Here is a 22435-nt window from a genome sequence, read left to right on the forward strand (position 1 = left end):
TTCACTTTGCTAGTAACTTGTTCTCGTCCAAGCCTTATTTTCTTTCTTACTTATCCTTATTTTAATACTTTTCTGCTCGTAAGCTCTTGGGAAACTTGTTTACACTTTTTTTTTTTTTTTTAAATAAATTAGCTAACTAACTTGCTTTATGGCGTATTAAACCCGAAGTTTCAATGTCGCTTTCACAGAAGCTCTCTATTGCCTTCTGTCCTTAGCCAACTAGATCCAGTTTTTACTTTGTATTCCTATTTCCGCGAGATCCATCTTAATATCGTCCTCCCATCTCCCTATTATCTTCCTAATTGTTGTTTTCCGATAGGATGTCCAGTCAAAACTTTGAAAGTGTTCCTGCTTTCTTCCATTCTGGCTACGTGATCTGCCCACCTGAGCCTCACAGACTTTACAACCAGAACCATATTTGGTAAAAGGTATATATTATACAGTTCTTCGTTATTAAGTTTCTACTATTCCCCATTCCCGTTCCTCTTGGGTCCAAATATTGGCCTCAGGATTTTATTCTCAGTTACTTTCAGTTTTTTTTTTTTTTTTTTTTTTTTTTTTTTTTTTTTTGTTAATAAAGAATAAGCGACCATGTTTTGCAAACACACAGCACAACAAGCATGATTATTGTTTTATGTATTTTGAGCTTCAAATTCCTCGACAGAATTCCCGATGACAAAATTTTTGAACTGAATAATAATATGAATTTCCTGTTTTTAGTCGAAACTTTAATTTCTTCTTGGATATGATTTTGATCTGTAAATATTGATCCTAGATATTTGAAAATATCAACTTTGTCGAAAGTATTGTTATTATTTAATAGAGTCCTTAGCTCTCTTATCGTGTAGAGAATAATGTCTCACAATATAGTTGTTCTAGCCGTTCCTATTAAATGTATCATCTGTGCCTATGTATATTTGGCTAAAACACGTCGATTTACTAGGCTTCGAATTAGCATGCAAAATCAGAATTGTTTCCCCAACAGAAAATTACCTGTGGGACGTTGTAGCATCATAGCATTTTTTATAGTACTCTAATTTTTTCCGACAGTTTCTTGATACGTTTAGCACATCGCCTTTTCATTCTTCTTCAATCCAGTAACCAAACGTAGTTCCACAATGAGGCAGGCTTAAAGAAAACAGCAAAAATATCTTAATTTAAAAGTAAAATTTAATGTTCACTCACAATGCATTACGTTTCTTATAATTTTTGTGTGTGTAGACTTTTGAAAGTACTACTCAAGAAGTTTTGAACTCATTTCTTTTTTATTTACCTGAATCAACACTACCGGAACATATACAGGATAGAAGGGAACAAGACAGAAACATTTCGGGAAGTGATCCTACAGCTAAAAAGAAGAAAAAAAGTTCAAAAAACATAGGTCCAACGCAACAGCGTTTTCAAGTAGCAGCCGTGCGACGTTTCGCCGGTCTCCTTGTTCTAAGCGGAATGTCTGTCGAACAAATAGGATATTGTCGTCGGTCAAAAGAATAAATAATTAAAAAAAAAAAAAGTCCAACCCCACCAAAATAATGGCGCAAACAGAAAGGAGCAAAGTGAACTGCACAAGGGGATTTACCAAATGAGATGCAGTATGGGACGTGAAAATGAATAATATGTACAAACATAAAATGGCCTGGTTATGTTTAGCGAACGTGCGGAATGATCGATTGAAACGTGCAAATGGGGATTCCCCACTGCAGCGTCGGGGAGCAATGTATACGACATAATACACCACGAATGAGGTGGTTTGTTGAACCGACGGTAACGCAAGAAGGATGGTATCACTCCCGAAAATAATCAACACCCTCCCCTGATATTGCCACTTTTCTGTTTTGGACGCTGTCGGAAACAGTAGTTGTGACTGGTAGCGTCGATCCAACAAGCCACCTCGTTCGTTGTGTATTCTGTCGTATACATCTCTCATATAGCCCCGCTGCTGCAAAGGACGTTAAACTCAAAATCAACTCAACTGTCGTATATTGTTCCCCGACGCTGCAGTGCGGACTCCCTATTGCACATTCCAATCAATCATTCAGTATGTTCACTAAACATAACCAGGTCATTTTACGTTTTTACCTTATTATTTATTTTCACGTTCCTTACTGCATCTCATTTGGTAAATCCCCCTTATCCCTTTGAGGAGTCCCCTTGTGTAGTTCGCTCTGCTCCTTTCTCATTGCGCCATCATTTTGGTTGCTTATAACTTTCTTTACATTCTTTTGACCCAACGTCAATATTTCTATTTGTTTGGCAGATATTGCACTTAGAAGAAGGAGGCAAGTAAAACGTCGCACGGCTGCTGCTCGAAAACGCTGCGTTGGACCTATGTTTATTTGAACTTTTTTCGTTGTTTTTAGTTGTAGAATCACCTCCCGAAATTTTTCGTCCTGTTCCCTTCCAGCCTGTATAAGACCTGGCTTTTGAACATGGTATTCATCTAAATGCTTCATAGTTATTTCACTGTTCATCAGCTTGTCCCTCCTTATCCGACAATATGTTTAGTGAAAGTTTTTATAGTGTATATGGTAATAATTTCGCTATTTTCTGATAAGTAATTAATTTTTTATTCTCAGGATTCTTCGGTTCAACCTTTAGTGTATGACTTGTTACTTACACATGCTACGACAAGAATAATCATATAAGAATTCTCCATACTAAGGAAGTGGCTTTACATTTCAATTTTATTTAAGTAAACATAAAATATTTAAGTATTTTTGTATCGTCCAAGAAAATAGTAATAATAAATGTAATTGTAATGTGTGCTCCAAACCGAATTAAGCCCAAGATGATATGCACAACAAATCATTCAGTGAGGACTATACTGGTCGTGTATTACTTTGAATATTTTCTAAAGAGATTTAGATATTTTCACATTGATAGATAGAGAGAAATAATTACTTTTACATCTAAACTTCTTCTGCTGAATTTTCTATCATCTGTTACATTTCATTTCTTCTACAAAAGGCTTTAAATGTGAAAAGTTCCAACATTGAAGACTAGGTTGGATGTTGGAGACGAGCTTCCAGGTCTATGAATAACTGCTGTATGCTTTTGAAAGTTATGCGTCGCTATATGAACAACATAACCTGTTTGATTCCAAAGCAAACGAGAAACATTCAGAAAAAGAGGCCTGCTTGCAGTGGTAACACCTAGTATTTTTATCAAATAAGCAGAATATATATATATATATATATATATATATATATATATATATATATATATATATATATATATATATATATATAGATAGATAGATATATATAGATAGATATATATAGATATATTAAATAGTGACTTAACTCATTAAAATGTATTATTAAAATACACTAAATGGAATATGCGTAAACTTCCCAGAACACAGCCTTAGGACTTCATAATATGCCCCGTCCGTTCCCCAGTTTGTCCTGTTTGAATTAAAGGTGAGCAGGTATGGACATTGTATTATGAACTAGGAATGACGGATTGAAATCCTTCATCAGATAAGCAGAAGAAAATTTCGTCGCCAAATGAATAGGAAAGTTTTGTGTGAGATTGATTTCTTTCTTTCTTTTTTTTTTTTTTAACATTTAACATCGGAGTAAAGGGCACAATAGAACTCAGGAGCACGTGCACCAATGGTACAGCGGGGAAGGTTTTGAGTATAATCAGACCATTGTTTTTGTTTCATCAAACTAAGCCTTAACACGTATAGAGATTTCGTGAATAGCTTCTATCACCTGTTCTGGAATGTGTCGTAGTATCAGCGAATTTCCAAGTTATAGGTAAGACTGTTAATTCCTTGAAAATTGTAGTTGGAAAAACTCTAGTTAACCAATCAAGATTCTTTGTTCACCGTACACTGTGAAATATCTTTTTCTGGCTCTATACTCAATCAGTTAATATATTCGACGTATTGATATATTTGAGAACACTATTTGAGACATATTGTTTACTACAATTTAAAACTGAAACATCTTGTTGCGTTGTCTTGGTAGCTCGTTGTCAAAGTCCAAAACCGATTTCGAACCGTTTTGTGCTGTGCTTGTGCATATATCACATTTGCTTCTAGATTAAGTGAATGTTATCCTCACGCTTCAGCTCGAAGAGTCCGGGTTTGATCCCAGATCACGTGACCTTGTAGTGGACAACATCATGTCTATGGATTTTGTGGGGGTTCTCCCGTTTTCTTCCACTTTCCTCATTCCACTAAATGGCATCTGTTGCACGTAGAAAATTGCTATAAATTTGTAGAGGAAAAAAAGGTATGAATGTACCGTCTAGGTTCGACTGTCGATTCAGCAGTGTCCTGGTAATTCAGAAAATGAATGGATTGTTACAGGATATGAAGTAAGGACAAGCTAGGACATCTTTATTTCATGTGGAAATTCAACCAGTCATCCATGGAAGCCAAGCAGCCTTCAAGAGTTCACTGCCTGATGTTATTAACACCAATATTCTGTTGTACTTCGCAATCTGACTTTGCATTGAAAGATTAATCAACTATTGCTTTTCTGTTATTGAGGAAGTCTTTGTACTTGTAATTTGTAATAAACACTGGTAGCAACTTCCTATTACCTTTTGCCTACCAAACAGTCTCACACGCGACGCTTTTAATTTGCTTTGTTAGATCAATTGCTTCTCTCAATTGGTTCGACCTCATTGGCCCCTCATAGTCAGGCTACTACAAGACATTGTCCGTTTCGTTCGTTTACCCACGACACGATGTTACAACAAGGAAGTAATAAATACAGAAGTAAGTACTTTGACTCAGGTGAGTCTCTTTTTAGTTCGTTTACCTGACAACGTTAGCAATCTCAGGAGCAAGTTTGAGAATTTTGTGTTGAGTCGACGACATGTAGAAACATGGACTTGGTCAATGTCAGTTTTGGGTAATCGACCACGCTCAGGAAACTCTGTGGTGTCAACATCATCTCATTCTGACGTCAAAGGGACAGTCAGGTCAAAAGCAATTGAGAGAGCACGATCTTGGTCTTTGGATCTCAACCACGACGCGAGGCACATCGGAGTCTCCCTTCCTTTGGGGTCCGGCATTCAATGCCAAGTTCTCATCATGGACTTCATCAGGACAACCCAACCTGCAAGTTACTGGAACTTCGAGGACAGCGCCTAAACATCACCTATGAGTAAGAGGGAGGAGATTGGAACTACTTCGAATTAGGGTGAGACTGTTCAAAATTAGTTGCTATTCCTTTGCTTACCTTCTATTCCTTAACGCCCTTATTGCTACCAATTTTCAATGAAAATGCATTGGTTATTTTCAAATTATTTTAACAGTAAATTCATATTCATTATCTTGTCCAATTTTGCTTATGGTTCTAGTCGCCTAAGACTAGTGGTGGAGTCGCCCCCATTTAATATGTGCTTTATTGCTATAAATTTGGTATTGTTATCCCGCACCTTTTAGGTGCCTCTCGTTTCTATCCCGACAGTTAAGTGGTGTCGGAACAGGATAAACTGTGTGAGAGCAGATGTTGTTTATGGTTGCTGACAGTGAATACAGAGAGAGAAAACTGTAAATAGCACTATCTCATTCTGTATCTTTGGTCAAGTTACCTCCAATAGATAGTAAGTTTTTGTGTCTTTTCATGTATCGATGCAGTTGATCTTAAACTTATTGGCCATCTAGAAACAAGAATTTTAGGAATGGTCTAAAAAATGCATCAAAAGATTGCGATCTTGGCCAATATTTTTTTTTTTTTTTTTTTGGATCAGGGGTCACAAAATCTTCAACGGCCCGTAAATCGAGATTTTGTATTTTCTACGGAATAATCACGTGATATTGAGTTAACTGATAGTTTGGGTTCGGCTACACTATATGTAGTTCTCCAAATATAAGGCCTACAATAAGTTTTTTTATTGAAATATATTGGATGTTTTGATCCAAAAAAAAAAAAAAAAAAAAAAAAAAATAAAAATAAAAATAAAATAAAAGTAAATGAACAAAAGATTAGGTAATCTGCAAATGTTTCCAAGAAAAAGAAATCACGTAGCGAATCGAATGTGCTTCTTAGATGGCCAAAATTTAAAGACGAATTTCAACATTAGCAAAGCACGAATACAACTGTTGTAATGCTTTTTTTTTTTTAAATATATATACTTATATATCTTTCACTCTTATATATTAATGAAAAGAGAAAACAGCCAATTTTTTTACACATCAGATCCTCTGTAGGTGCGGATTCAATAACACGCAAAGAGTGAAAAAGTGAATGAAATGAAATTAAATTCTTGAGTTCTACGTCCCACGATTATGCCGGCTAGGCTAGAGGAAACGGTGATTATGAGAATGAGTAAAATGGTGGAATGAAGAAAGTGAGAGGAAACGGGAGAACCCCGAGGAAACCTATGCATACGGTGTTTGTCCACCACAAAGTTCACTTGGTGGGAGCAGGGTTTGAACCCGGGACCCCATGCACCGGAGGTGAACGCTGTACCACTGAGCCACCGCGGCACTTTAAACACTACGTATCGTCACAGTATGCCGGAGATCCCGGTCCAGTCATTAAGTTTTTAACTTTTCGTGTTATCTTCCATTCTTCTCTGCCATTGTCTTTTCGTAAAGTCTCATTTCAGTCGGTACCTGTACCGTGTTTTCGAATAATCTCTTCATTTTTTTTTTTTTTTTTTTTTTTTGTGTGTGTTTGTTTCTTTGACACAAATTTCCTAATGCGTTGAAGTAGAACTAATTGAAGAAATATCGACCTGTTTACGATAAAATGATATATATATATATATATTTTCTGCAACTCTGAGCATGTCAGTATGTGTCTAGGTGCTTAAGGTAATATCTCTGCTCCGTACCGAACGCCTGTCTCCAGAAATAGTGTGTGAACATGTTGGTTAATTGAATAAGGGCATTAGTTTTGTGCTCTCCTGGAAAATTTAAGAATTGCTAGTTACGCCTATTAATCTAGTCTGGTGCTTGATTAGTAACACCAGACCATACATTTATACTTTTTTGTCTTCTCTCTTTGAATTATTTTCTATTTCTACTTATTCATCATTTATTAAAATATAGGGATACATACGCATTAACAAGACACGCAGTTACATAGATATAAACACTCAAGAAATACAGTTACCTTGCCTGTTCGTGTTTCTCTGTATTTTATAGTTATAATTATCGTTCATAAACACCAAGACTATAGTGTAGATTCTTTTTTTTTTTTTTTGAATACATTGAGACCATTTTCTTGTATTAGTACCAGAGTATCGTGATTTATTTTTTCTTGCATTTCCTTCCCCGTAGAGGTTATTCTTCGTCGTACACTAATTTAGACGTACAGTACTCTCTTCTAGTAGAATACCATCAGTTCGACTTTTCACTAACTTCTGATTCTTTAGGAATAATTAACAATTCTGACCAGAGCATATACACTTATTTATTAAAACTAAAATACAGTGTAACGGTTTCGACAACTTAACGTTATCTTCATCAGACACTAACTGCTTTAAATTATACAAAATTTAAACATAAGCATCAGAAAAAAAGAAAAAATATTAAAAAACGTCATCAGTGTACGATGGCTACTTATGGACAAGAATGAAGTTTAATCTTGGACTATATCAACGTCTGTAGTGAGGCCATATTAGACAAATTGACAATAGAACACCATATGTCAGTGCCTAAGTAACTAACCTAGGAAGTGTGTAATGCAATAAAAAAAAGCTGCTGATTGATTCTAGCAAACCCAGTAGTGCTCCACAACGTATCGCCACCTTAGAGCTTGTCATCCTATTTCTGGGAAGCATAAATGTGTTAAATCTACGCAAGAAATATCACAACAGGATTTTGTAAGTAATCAACATATATCGGGGTCATTTCTTATTCTTTACCGTAATCGAATTTCCTCGCTGATACGTATTTTTCCACTATTCCTCCTCCACTATTTCTTTGCCCACACTTTTTGTCAGCAGCACACGATTTCACTTAACACACTATAATTCACGTTAGAATCTGAACAGGTCGGATTTCCTGACCCTTACCACGACCACTACAACTTGATAGATTCACAGAACACAGTCACAATTATTACTATACTATGTATTATTGATAGTACGCTAAACTGTTCGCTTTAGGCTAGTACTAGCTGAAATTCCTCCTCCTTCGGATGGGGAGAATAGGAAAATGAAATATTTACCTTGACGTCCCACAATTATGCAGCGAGGTTAAGGAGGACGGTGATGATGAGAAATGAATAATATGGCGGAATGAAGAAAGTGGGAAGAAACGGATGAACCCCGAGAGAACCCACGCACATGGCGTTTGTGCACCACAAGCTTACATGGTGGAAGCTGGGATCAAACTAGGGATCCAACGCTCCAGAGGTGAACGCTCTACCACTGAGCCACCACGGCCTTTTAGGGAAAGTAAATCCTCTGAGGATTCACATTCCAATAAGAAGTATAATGAGAAAAATCCGATATGTCACCTCCTTCTCATCCGCATTTCTCATCTCTGTGCCGATGGGGTTGAACTTGCACTTAAACGGCATTGGAACTGGCACTATTCATTTTAGCTACTCCGGAAACAGTGGATTTGGGCACTAATATCGGTCATTTTCGATTATTTGTACATGTTAACCTTTTTTTCTTCCCCTTTCCTAACCTCCCATGCCGATGAAGGATGAATTCGGACTTAAACGGCATCGAAAGTGTCACTACTTCATCTCAGCGACCCGAAACAAACTATGGATTCGACACTAATATAAATCTTTTTCGATAATTTTTACATCTGACCCATTCTCACCCATCCCCTCACTCCCATGACAAAAAGTGTCAATCAAATATAAGATCCTTGGGAGGTCTAAGGTTGAAAATAGTGCCAAGAATTATTTTAATTGCTTTAGTAGTTATTGCGTGCAGACACAAAGTGACATTCTCTTATATATTGAGGATTGAGATTTAGATTCATTTCTGCTTATCTCAATCCTACATTTGCTTTCCTCTGTAAATCTTCAAAATTTTTATTACATATTTCTTGTAATGCTTGTAGATTTCCATTCGTGATTATATCAAATCAAGTTATTTCATTCAGTGCCACTTTTCTTTGGTTGTTTTCTGCTTCCGGGCGATTAATGGTGTGTTCTGGTACCTTGTCTTTCTCCGCACTTTCATTCTTCTTTTTCTACTAGGCTATTCTTATATTGTGTGAAGAGTTCTCGAAATATCCCTGAAGATTTACTGGTTGCATTATTCATTTTCCAGGATTGAAAACTTGTCTATTTTCATTGTTTCTTCCACCGATGGTATTTTTCAATTGTTTTCTATTACTTGAGTGACATGCTTAGCTCAGTGGTAGAGCGCTTATCTCTTGTGCATGGTGTCCCTCGTTCGATCCCTGATCAAGTAAGTTTGTGGTGGACAACATCATATCCTTGGGTTTTCTCGGGGTACCTCACACATTCTCATTCCATTAATTCTGTTAAACTTCTTTTTACCATATTTATTAAAAGTAATTTCTACCAAATTATTTCACGAAACAGTAAAACAATAGATATATTTAAATTCAATAACTTTCACATGTCTCAACCCTGTTTTCTCTTTCAAATACTTTCATTCATATAACTAGGGACGTGAAGTTTTTGTTTTATTTTATCCCTGAAATCGGTGTTATTTTTGCCCAAAATCGGTTTTAGTTTTCGCGATTTAATACAAGTGAATAGGGGTTATTTGCTTTATTCTGTAATGGTTTCGTAAAGCAAGTAGATTATAAAATAGAGGAAGTGGTCTGTAAAAGGTAATTAAAATAAAATTTTAAAATTAAACGAATACGTTTAAATTTTGACATCTTAAATTTAAAAGAATAAATTATATATTTGGACTCACCGTCTGAGAAAAAATTGGCTCGACATCCCTCCTAAACTTGGATTTATTTAATATATGATTTTAATACATATATCGACTTAAAACCATACTGCAGTGTTTCTTAATATTTTCTTCACTTCAAAAAACGATCAATTCACAATATACTTTTTAAAACGCAATTCATATAATTATCAACACACGTTTTCACTTAATGGTGAATTTATAGCTTTTTCAATGTTTCTTATTTTTGAAAGGACAAAATTATCAATATTTCTACATTTTCATCTTTAAGGTTTTGCCTGCCTACGGAGTTGTATTCTGAAAAATATCTTTCAGAATCAATGTTGGAAGCTGGCAGAGATATTGCTTCAAGAGTACAGGCAGCAAAATCTCAGGGGCAAACTTTCACTGACCAACCGATCTAAAAATAACAGGACTGATGGTCTTCTCTGAATCACATTTTTTTTTTTTACAAAGGAAACTTGTGTTATTTTATTAGTATTACCGGCCAACAGGGCGATTTCGCAAATCTATCGCTTTATGCAGTGCATTTCTGTGTTATTTTGAAAAAGGTACCAAATTCGCGTTATTTCGCGATTTAAAAACACCAAAAACGGCCTTCTATCATACATTTATGTATATTTATATACTTTATTTTTCCATTTTCAAGTTTTCGATGTTATCGTTAAAACGAAAACTTCACGTCCCTACTTATAACTCATGACACACTCTAATTACAATATCGTAATATTCCAACACCCTAAATCACATCAACATCTACTACTTATTTACACCTAAACTCACTTGACATTTTCCCTAATTCATGTCATGTATTTCAATCTCAAGTTCGATAAACAACAACAATCTACTTCGCAGCACTTTTATTTTATTTATTTATTTATTTATTTATTTATTTATTTATTTAGTGTATTACAAATTTAAAACGTTTCTCGTGCAACTAATATTCTTAAAACCAACAAATTCTTCCATCATCATACATTTGCCTTAATCGTCCGTCTCTCTTAGCCTAAAGAGCAGGATTGACTGGTTAAAAGAAACTGGTTTAAACCAAAAAACAAACAAACAAACAAAAAAAAAAAAAAAAAAATGATCGTAAAAGTGTAAGTGTTCGTAAAATCTTGATGAAAACACATTTGTGGGTTATCACGTTTCACTCCCATATATTATTCATATTATATTCAGACCTAAATTCCTTATTCATTACTCAAAAAGATTATATTACGAAAGCAACTTTTGTTTCTTTTTAATTTTTTATAAGTTTATGAATGTTCCTTTTCTGATTTTTTATAGTTTGTTATTATTATTATGCAATTGTAATCAAAGGAAAATTCTAAATATTGTTTCTCTTTTAATGTTTACTATTGATAAAATACATCGAATTGCTGTACTTTCTTTTTGAGGGAGGGGGGTTGTCATAGAAATCCCACGAGAAACATCTATTGAAATCAGAAGTATCTTTGGTATCTATTTATGTATAAATGGGTCAGAGCCAAAGTAGACTCAAATAATTCGTATCTTTATTATTCACTTTTCTTACTGATATGCAAATTAAATTGTTGTATTTCTTGGATTAATAAAAGTCGTAGTGAACTAACTTGAACTAAATTAGTTCTTCTGTACTCTGCAGTATTTTGAAATTGTCCATATGTAATTCTGTATAATGGTTTCACTTGTGCAACTGTTTATCTTTTTGTTCTTCTGAAATGACTCTTGACAATTATATTAACAAGTATGTAAAGATTAGTACAACGTAATTTTATCAGGAGTCTTTCGTGAGTGAGTCGCATTTGTAGCCAATTAGTCCCGGCTTCGAGTTCAAATGAAGAACAATTTCTCTCGGATGTAAGCCGAAAAGAGGTTTGGATTCCGCTTTAAGCTTATGTGAACCCTTCCAGTATAACCCGATTGTTTCATAATAACACCAAGGCGAAACAAACTTGTTTTCGTTCATATGTGATATAAATACATAGAGCAAATTATTTAAACCAAGAAAACCGGGTTTTTGGTTTTTTCAAGAAAAACCATGGTTTTTGTCAACCCTGCTAAAGAGCATAACATGGGACGTTAAACTGAAAGATTTGATTTTTTTATATTATTTCTGGTTTCCCTTGAAATATTTCAACTGCTCGTTCTGTATTTTTTTTTCTCGTTATGTGTATGCTCTATTGTGAATTTGTGCGTTCAGGGTGTTATAATTGTAATTGTTTGAACCAGAGAAATAAAGCTATGGGGAGTGTTTTCTATGGCTCTGTTAGGCATAACAATATTATTCTTTGCACGCTGTCTATTTTATTATTCTACGTGTCCCGTAGGCAACTGGGAGCTCTTCCGTGGCTAAGCCTTTGGCGTGGGAGATCCGCGTTCGATTCCCGGCGGGAGCTCATGTGGTTCGGCGTTAAACTCAAAATCAACTCAACCCGTACTCAACTGTGTGTTAGAGTTGCCTGATTATGCTTTACTGTATATTGTCTGTTGTCCGTGCTGATGATTGTATTGGCAGTTTTCTTTGTCTTTTCCGCTGTCATTTCAAGGTGATGGTGAGAATTCCGTTTCTCATCCAGCCATAGACTTAGATATTTTGAAGTTAGATTTTATTTCGTAAGATTTATTTTCATTTTTTTAAGAAGTTTGGTTTACCCAAACCACTTTATATATTATGTACTCTGTCTGAAAAAAAAAAAAAAAAAAATCTTAAGAACTTTCTGATAGATGACCATCATTTTGGGCCAGAATGTAGAGGGTTAACTGTTAGGATGTAGTTCGGTGATGGAGGGGACATTCAAACCGGAAGTGGTAGAAATAAAATATTTCCGGTTTTAGCATTGATCATTGTAGAGCAAAAATGATAATGAAGGCATGGGCGAAAGTTAACACACAAACGTGCCATCTCTGCATCAAAGCCACATTGAGTAGTGCGAGTCAATGTTAGGTACCAAAGTTCATAGATATTGTGCTTTGTACTGAGCAAGCAGATGTGAGCAGTAGGCGGCTGAAAAAAGAAGAGGAAATTGCATTACGACGACGTGTGTATCATCTTCTTAATCTAAAAGGTCCCTTAGCCTAAAGGACGTAATTGTGTGACATTAAATTAAATTACAAAAAAAAAAAAAAAAAAAAAAACATTTCATTTGTACTAGGAACATATTTGCATATAAGATGTCAGCAATGCTACCATTTCATGCTTTTATTTGTGTTCGGAAGATATTGCACTGCACGGCACGTTTACTACTCATGTAAATGTGAGGAAATTCAAACGCTCACAACACTATTTTCGTGGAGGATTACAGGAAATAAAATTCGTTTTAATTAGTTGGTATCAGGGGCGGGCTGGCTGGCTATAGTGGAGTTGTGGAGCTTTCCACAGGGGCCGGTCCATTATAATTTCAAGGGGCCGGTAGATCTAAAAGACTTTCAGACAGTACACTATAATGTAATTAAAAGATGTAGGCTATATCTGTAAAACATTGTTAAAATGTAGGCCTATTGAACAGTCAAAATAATTAATTTCTTAATTTCCAATTCAAAAATTGATTCCTTCCCTGAGGTAATAGGCCTCCACTTTCGAAATACAACAGTGTTCGTTATTTTGCGTAACGTTCAGGCAAGGGCTATAATGTAAAAAGAAAGAAGAGAAGAATCATGTGTCTATACCGATACTTTATCTCGAGTCAGTGGAAAGAAGGTAAACGTGGGAGGGAAACGATGAAACCCTTAGAACATGTCGGAGTTTCGGAGAAGAGTGACTCGGTAAAAAAAGGTCGTTTGGAAATTTGTGTACAAGTTTGGGAATTACTTGATGTTTAAGATGTCAGATAGGAGTGAAAGTGCACGGACATTTAATATGGATCATGTTTGGTTGTTCCCTTGTGTGTGAAATGTGCTTTGGACATCACCTGAAGTAACTTTTGACAGGAACTAATTGTAACATAGGATTTGCCTACAAGTACATGCTCGCTTTTCTGTGTTAAAGTTAAAAAAAAAAAGGTCTGAGAATCACAGGATAAGATGAAATCTTTTATGCTTATGTCAGTGGAAAAGGATATGTTTCAATACATCGATGTAGACAACATCCTAGATAGTGTCGGACAGAAAAGTGATGTCCTAAAAAAATTACTCATAACTTGAAAATGTAATCTGAAAGACATGTACGTATGTATTAATGTCTGGTTGTAGCTATGTGCTCATAGTTGTAATTCACTTCACAACTTCATAAACCTTGCTAAAATATATAACAGCCAGCCGACTCCCGAAATTTTGTTTTGTATGAAAATAAAAAGCTAATTACATAAAAAAAATCTTTCTCTTAAAACAGTAGAATACCTATACTATTGTGAGGATTGTGTGCTAAAGGAACATTGAGAACACTAAGCAAAAAGTAGACCTATCTCAAATTGAATATAGTTTACTTTACAAGAGCGTATATTCCTTAATTTATAAAGATCCAATTTAAAAATATAAAATTATAAAAATTATTATTGGATAACTAAAAAATAGGGGCTACTTTTCTTGAAAGGGTCCGGTTCGTGGAATTGTTCCACAGTGAAATTTTCATCCCAGTCCGCCCGTGGTTGGTATAAATGTTAAATATACCGCGTAAAGCTTGCTCGTAGCAAAATATAAAAAGTAATATAAATTCTTACTGTCTGTTGCTAAATATTTCCGATATGGGTACAAGAGTATTAAAAAACCAGAGGATATTGGAAACCTCAGGAAGCTGTTTCATCACGGCATTTTGTGCTGCGTATACCTACTTACACCTGGTAATACGATCATATAACTACGTGATACTGCATTCCATATGGTGCGCCCTCACATGGACGCTTCTTAGCCCAATCCGTGTTCAATGATTTTTCTTTATATGCCTGCTTATGTGAACTCAGTCGTGAAAAATATAGTGAGTGTACGCAGGAGACCTGGGCTCTATTCCTGATAGGAGTTTAGGTGTTCATGGTTCGGATTCCACACAAGCTGTAGATCCACGTCTTATATAGCCTTACTGCTGAAAGGAACACTTAACCAACCAACCAACGTTCTCTCCTTACTTCTGACTTTAAATGTGATAAAGCACTTCGACGAAAGTGCTCGTAAGTGTACTTTTTAGTGTGTTTGATTACCTTTTCACTATTTTTGGAAAAAGAAAGAAAGAAAGAAAGAAAGAAACGTGTTCATGTAAAGTGAAAAAGTTCTAAGAAATGCCTTTCTTCAAGAAATATTGTTGTTTTTGTAGTTTAACACTTCACATGTTGTTTTCGTGTCTTTTATCCCGTTTAACTGTCCGTGTTGCTACTTTCCTACCGTCATTTTCTGATGACACTGTAAGTTTTATTTACGAAAATTAGAAAAGATATAGCCTACGTAGTTCAATACACACACTACGTGTACAGATACCAGGGACGTTGATTTTTCAATTTTCAGAAATACTAGAATATGCCTGAATTGTGGAAATAAGGGCAGAAAAACAAGGAAGCTCAAGTACTTATATATATATATATATATATATATATATATATATATATATATATATATGTGTGTGTGTGTGTGTACGTTTTTCTGCTTACTTCCATAATACATATTGTAATTGAAATCTGTAAGATTCTTGGGCTATTCTGAATATTACTAGAACATTTTTTTAACGTACAGAAGTAACATGTAGTATACTAGCTGTTAACCACTGAGGTCAGTATTCTTTTTTTTTTCTTTCTTTTTTTTAAAAAATCTTTTGTGCCTTTTATTCATTCAGCTACCTATATACAGTGAAACCTCTAAATAACGGACACTGATGAACGTAATTATTTGTCTGGAAATGAGAGCTATCCGTTACAGAGAAGTTACACAAATCTAGAGTACTCAGTTTTTGTGCTAATTATGTGCATATAATATATCGGAATACTGTACATAGATTCGAATTACTAGAGGAATGAGGGTCAATCCTCCTATGTAGAAAAAGAAAAGCGTCGCTGAAAAGGTGTTTATATGGGCATGTAGTGCAAAATCTAACAATATGTGATCATTTTCTTCTCAGGTAGAAGTTGTATCTCTATTCCTCCTCCAAAAGTTTCTTAATGGACTTACTGACTGCCTAAAAGTAAAAGTTAGCCAATAAGAACATGCATCATTATTATTCAATACTGAAAATACTATAAAATAACCAGTTATGACTCAGTCATGACTGTAAATTTTTCGGGAAAGAGTTTGCTGTAGTTGGCTGTTATATAACCTTGTGGACACTACTTTCAGACCTAAGGGCCTATTCTGTTTGCCATATGTACCAGACTGTGTCACCTGATCAGGACAAAAGTCACATTGCATGCTAAACCCAGTCTGGAGATTCCAAACCACCTCCATGGAATATTTATTTTTTATACTTTCAGATCTTTCTAACCAAGGCTATAAAACAGTACTCGAACACTTCTGCCAATGTCCTGCTGCAATATTGTATCGAGGATATGAACGCCATCAACATTTTGCCAATTCACGATTACAATTCCTTGCTCATTAATTCGATTCATCTGAACGAGAAGCGCAACATGACATTGAAGATTCATAATCACTTATATTCATAAGTACGTCATTTGTATCCATCCATCCTATTCTTAATATTGTCAATAAAGTACCGCTTGTATATAAAGTAGTAATTGCTTCTCTTGAGTAGCATAAAGGATGGGAAGCTTATCTCTCACCTCCACATGGGACGCCCTGGGTAATTTGAAGATGCATATACTTTATCATTATTATTGATTTTACTGCAACAACTTGACTTTTGGTAATGTTCTATCCATATTTACCTTACGTGCTATACATCGTTTTTAAGCTCTTCATTTTGCCTTTACAATATGCTTTCAACTAGCCATCTCCTTATTATAGTCTTTGAGATATGTGGACGGATTCATTTTTATAAGTTTATTTTCCATTGACTTTAGTGTTGATGTTTCGTTATTTTTGACTATGTTCCATCCATTTTAAGACAACTTGCTTTTAGACTATACAATCTAAATAGTCTTTTCTATATTTCAAGTAAATTTCAGTCTCCCCCCAAAGTCTGTTCACATCATTGCAACCGAATAGGTCCTTTCCTTGTAAGGGCTGGATCAGTTAAAGGGATTTATCAAGATTTATTTTTAAATCATTGTAGAAAGTATGTTCTGTGCTACCCCTGAGACTATATAATCCGTGTCGATATGCGAGATTTCTCTCCCACAATAATACATATATTTTTTGTCGGGACAAAAAGTTTGTCCATTATTGTGAGGTGTCCTTAAGGAAGGTTTTACTTTATTTTCATATTTTCATAATTTATACTTTTAGATACATGAGGAAATGACGATACAAAAGCAAGATAGCGAAAAGAAAAATTAAACCGGATAAAACATACGAGAACAACATGCAAACTGTTCAACTACAAAACTACATTAGTTTAAAGGAGTAAACGGTATACGTCAGTTTGTTTAAGAGTGCGTTATATTTCATTTTTAACATGTTTTCTTTATATGTAGTCATTTATATATTGTCTTGTTTCATTTCAGATTGAAAGTGGATGGAACAGCGTTCTCACTGTTTAACGAGATGTTTAGACGACCCGAAGGCAAGAAAGGCCATAAGGGAAAATACGCAGAACCAGCTGTTGCGAATTTTACGTATACCGCAGAATTTCAGCACAACGGTACAACAATGTTCTTTGGTAATTTATGGCCGAAACCGGCAACAGTTGATGTGAATTCTCGTGATAAATCTCTGGCACCCAAACCCTGTACAGATTGTACCAGTGGACCTTTCGATAGTGAAAGTACAGGATTTGTTGGCCTTGTGCCTGTTAAACCTGAAGTGAGCAATAGTGGGTCTGAGAACAGAACTATGTTGTGTAGAATCTGTTGTGAACCTGGAGCCACTCAGTGCCATGTATGTGGCCAAGCGCCATGCGCATGTGTGAATAGTAAAAATCGAACTTCACGCCCAAAGGACCGTTCGTCACATTGTAACGTTTGTCACAAGTCGTTCGCTGATACTGCGCATCTTCGCATCCACATGCGCAAACATACCGGCGAGCGGCCTTATCCGTGTGGCTTTTGTGGTCGGGCATTTAGTGTATTGTTTAATTTAAAGCGACATGAGCGCACCCATGCGGAGAAAAGTGTTGTTAGTTGCAGTGTGTGCAATCGTACTTTTAAGAGCTCATCACACTTGATGAAACATATGCAGACACATATTAGCGGGGAATACCCTTATCATTATGCAGTTTTTGATAATTCGTTCCAGAAATTGTGTACGGTGAAAAGTAATAATAATAATGGTAGTAGTGGTCATCCAAAGAATTTAAAGTGTAATATCTGTTTCAAGTTGTTTTCGGACAATTCTCATTTAAAAGTCCATATGAGAACTCACACAAAGGAACGCCCTTATTCGTGCCAGTACTGTAGTCGATCCTTCAGCGTGGTTTTCAATCTACGAAGGCATGAAAAAACTCATTTCACCAACAAAAAATCAACTTCATCATCATCGTCGCCATTATCGCACGATAATTCTGGTGGTAGTTCTTCCTCGTCGTCCAGTGAGCAATCTTTCCCCTCATCCAGTGCGTTAAATATTCCTCCAACAAGTGGTGAGAACAGTGACGGGGTACGAGAGGATGTTTTCCATTGTGCAGTGTGCAGCAAAATGTTTTCTGACTATTCGTTATTGCAGAAACATCAAGATACTCATACCAAGGAAGAATTAACTTTGTGCAAAATTTGTAGTAAATCTTTTCGAGACACCACTCACTTAAAAATTCACATGCGTTCTCATACAGGAGAGCGCCCGTACAAGTGCCGCTTCTGTTCTAAAGCTTTCGCTGTTTACTACAATGCAAAACGACATGAGAGAACACACAGCAAGGAGAAGCCATACCGTTGCTCTATTTGTTCCAAGTGTTTTGTGAGTTCTTCCTACTTAAATAAACACATAAAGACTCATGGAGGAAGGAGTGGCACAAGCGTTCAGAGCACAAGTGGGGAGCGGGCGGTAGTGTATGATTATCATTCTCATCATCTGTCTCATCATCAGCCATTGAAAACAGTTTTCCATTTACGTGATAACTCTTGTGGGCGAGAGAATCCTCTAAATCTAGCCTATGTTAGTTATATACAACCTTCAGGGAACCAGAAATGCCAGGCTACTCAGACATAATAGAGTAATCGAATTCTTTATCGTACAGTGTACATATGTAGTGCAGAGACTAAGATATTTATTAATTTTGTCGGTGCAGTGTTTTCTTTGGTTCTTCTTGTCAATCTGACAGTATGAGTTTCGTTTTGAGAATGACCAAATACCATATTAATTTGCACTTTTGTAAAAAACAAAATTAGAGCAAAACTGTTTGGTATTTGTTACAGACGAAATAATTCTAACAACTCACGGTGCTTCACAAGTTCATTGCATATATCACACACCTTCACAGGTTTATCCGGAAATTATCTTGAACTAGTACGACTTGGTCCACAAAGCAGGAAATAGTCACTATATATGGCATGATGCGATGTGTTGTTAGTTCACATAACAGCAACTTTACGACCAATGATTAATAAAAGCGTTTCCTGAACTTAAGTTGCTTTCCACATTGTATGCGCGATATTTTTTTGCCACTTTTCTATGTGAAAACTAGAATGTGCGTTGAATTCTTTTCTATTTATCCGAGGTTGAATTTCCAAAAGTGATCCAATTGGATGAGACAAGGGGTTTGGTTTTCTAGGTACCAAAAAGCCTCGTGATAATACAAGGGCGAAAAAAAAAAGTTTTACAATATTTTAGTAATGTATTTGCATTATGCATTCTATTACAACCAAAGTAGAAGCCGTCGGGTTGCAATATCCTATGACCAGTTCCTCGATCCTATATAAGTACCACGTCTTATTCTTCAAGGCAAAGGACCCCTACACTACAGTTTCCAACTTCTCTTAGTTGTTAAAGCATTACGTGTGCAAGAAGTGAGCTATGAATCTAATAATCCAAGGATGTGAAGCACAGACTTTATCTTGGATATGACTTCAGTTCAATTCTCTCAAGTTTGTGGAGTTTATTCTGGGTCCATATAGAGTTATGAGGTTTTGCATTGTCTTGCTGCAAAAATACTTCTCTATCCTTAGCAAACTGGTAGTGAATTATCCTCTCATAATTCTATCAGATGCAGAGAATCACTTTGTATTCGAAACCCCTGTCTTTGGTGACAGGTTCTGACACGTGGCCTTTGCTTAACTAGTGCTTGTGCACATGGGGATTTTGAAAAAAAAAAAAAAAAAAGTCCACTGTTCATCGCATCTTATTATTCTCTTCAGGAAACTACTCGGGGTTTCTAGTTTTTTTTTTTAGAAGGAGGAGGGGGAGGGTACCTCTACTTGCCACTGTGTTTGAGATGGGATGAATTGTTGATGTGCAATTAGACAGCTCCGGATGGTTTTGCCGAGACTATGAAGATTAGGTACTGCAATGAGCTGTTAGATACCGAGCTTACCTGATAATTTCCAACTGCTGTTAGTCGAGTTTGTCTCTATTAATGACATCAGTCCACAGTTTTCGACATAACTTGACTGATCGATGCGATCTTGCAACTTTTGATCATTTCGTTACTACTCCTTCACCTTTTGCACAACAGATGCTTGCGCGGCGTTTTGGCCCTATTCAATCTCGGAAAGCAAAAGTTCCCAAGTGAGACAGCGGCTGTCAAATCACACACGGAACTTAGCGCATGAAGTTCTACTATCTAAAGTAGGGATGGCCACAAAGTTCCGGTTCCGACGGAACCGGTTCCGCGAAGAACCGGTTCTCGGAGATCCGGTTTTCAGAACCGGTTCCGGACCTGAATCCGAAAACCCGGTTCCAAAAACGGATCTTAAGAACCGGTTCCAGATCTGGATCTGAAAACCCGATTCCAGAACCGGATCTTAGGAACCGGATCTTAGGAACAGGTTCCAGGCCTGGATCCGAAAGCCCCCAAATACCCGTAAAGGAGGCATAAAGTTCATCTTCAAAAATAATGCAAAGAGGACCATGCGCTTGTGCCTTCCCCGCCCAGACCCGCTTGTGCCCCCAGAAAAAAATTTTTGGCCCACCAGTGGGTGTTTAGCCAAATGAGTTGGCCAGTTTGCCTGTTTAACCAATGAGTTTGCCAGTTACCCAGTTTATTTAGCCAAATGAGACAAGCTGCCGCCGCCTGGGCGCCTGCCTGTCGCTTCCACCATTTCATCTAGCATACGGTTCAGCAGCTTGGGTTTAGCGTAGGGATGGTCACGGGCGGAACCGGTTCTGTTTTCAGAACCGGTTCCAGACCTGGATCCGAAGAACCGGTTCTAGACCTGGATCCGAAGAACCGGTTCCAGACCTGGATCCGAAAAACCGGTTCCGGAACCGGATCTTCTAGAACCGGATCCATTCAGACCCGAAAACCGGTTCCACCAGAAACCGGTTCTGGCCATCCCTAATCTAAAGCTGTATACTTGGGAGCACGGTGCCTCAGTGGTAGAGCACTTACCTCTGGTGCGTGAATTTGGTTCGATCCTAGCCAAGACAACATCATGTCTATTTGTTTTCTTGGAGCTCCCATTTCCTCCCACATTGTCATTGCACAAAATCTTCCATCATCATTCACTTGACTTAATCACCCATCTCTCGTAGGATTTGGGAAGGTATCGACGGGGCCTGTTTAGTAGGTGCCATCCCGACATTTGCCTATAGGACTGAGGAAAACCCTGGAAAACCCCAATCAGGATGGTCAGCAGAGGAAATCGAACCCACGACCTCCCGAATGTGAAGCCAATTCTCTACCACGTGAGATACTTTGCATTTCATTTCATTTCATTTTATACCTGTACAATTTAGTACCGTGGACTACATGAACTGTCTCAGCCAGATGACGTACGCTGGTAGTGATGCATATATACCAATGTTGCAAAACTTCTCTCATTTTAGTAATAAAATTTCCTTACTCCATGAGAGTGAAGTTTCCGAAATTCGTGCAAGTGAGCACGATGTTCCTATTTTGTGTATCTGAGAACCATCAAGCATCCAATGTTACGCCTCTATATCAGTGATTGAATAAAACCCATCTCCTTTCCCGTATTTGACGAGATATTTCCAAAATTCTACACATGAATGGGATGATCGTATTTTGTGTATCGAAATTGCTCTGTATATCAAATATCACGTATATTTTCAGTGGCTGAAGAGCTCTCTTATTATCTTGGAATTGCTATATTGAATTCTGTTTTTTCTTCTGCCACCTTTGGACAAGAATATCCAAAGGGGAGAGTTGATTTTGAGTTCAACGTCCCTTTCAGCAGCGAGGCTATATGAGACGGGACCTACTGATTAACGTGGTATCCGAATCACATGAGCTCCAGCCGGGAATCGAACCCGGGTCTCTCACGCCAAAGGTATGTACGCTAACCAACCGCTTAGCCACAGAGGAGCTCCCAAAGGGAAGAATCAGTGGCTCAGTGATAGAATGTTTCCTTCGGTACGAGGGTTCTCTAGTATTATCCCAGAGCATGTGATTTTGTGGTGGACAACATCATGTTCGTGTTTTTTTTTGTTTCTTCTATTTTGCTCCTACGTTCTCATTTCACTAATAGTTTCA

At 36.7% G+C, this 22435-nt stretch overlaps 1 protein-coding gene across 1 annotated transcript in view; it reads left to right on the plus strand.

Annotated features, from left to right (window-relative positions):
- LOC145690859 (uncharacterized) overlaps window positions 1-22133 on the plus strand; it is a 41994-nt gene extending 19861 nt beyond the window's left edge. Inside the window, exon 3 of the mRNA XM_081766228.1 lies at window positions 17355-22133. Coding sequence (XP_081622354.1) covers window positions 17355-18993 — 1639 coding nt within the window. The 3' untranslated portion in view covers window positions 18994-22133. The remainder of the gene's footprint in view (window positions 1-17354) is intronic.
- The last annotated feature ends 302 nt before the right edge of the window (window positions 22134-22435 follow it).

This window comes from Thermobia domestica, chromosome 7 (assembly GCF_964235325.1).
Source record: "Thermobia domestica chromosome 7, izTheDome1.hap1.1, whole genome shotgun sequence".
In the NCBI taxonomy this organism is placed as follows: Eukaryota; Metazoa; Arthropoda; class Insecta; order Zygentoma; family Lepismatidae; genus Thermobia; species Thermobia domestica.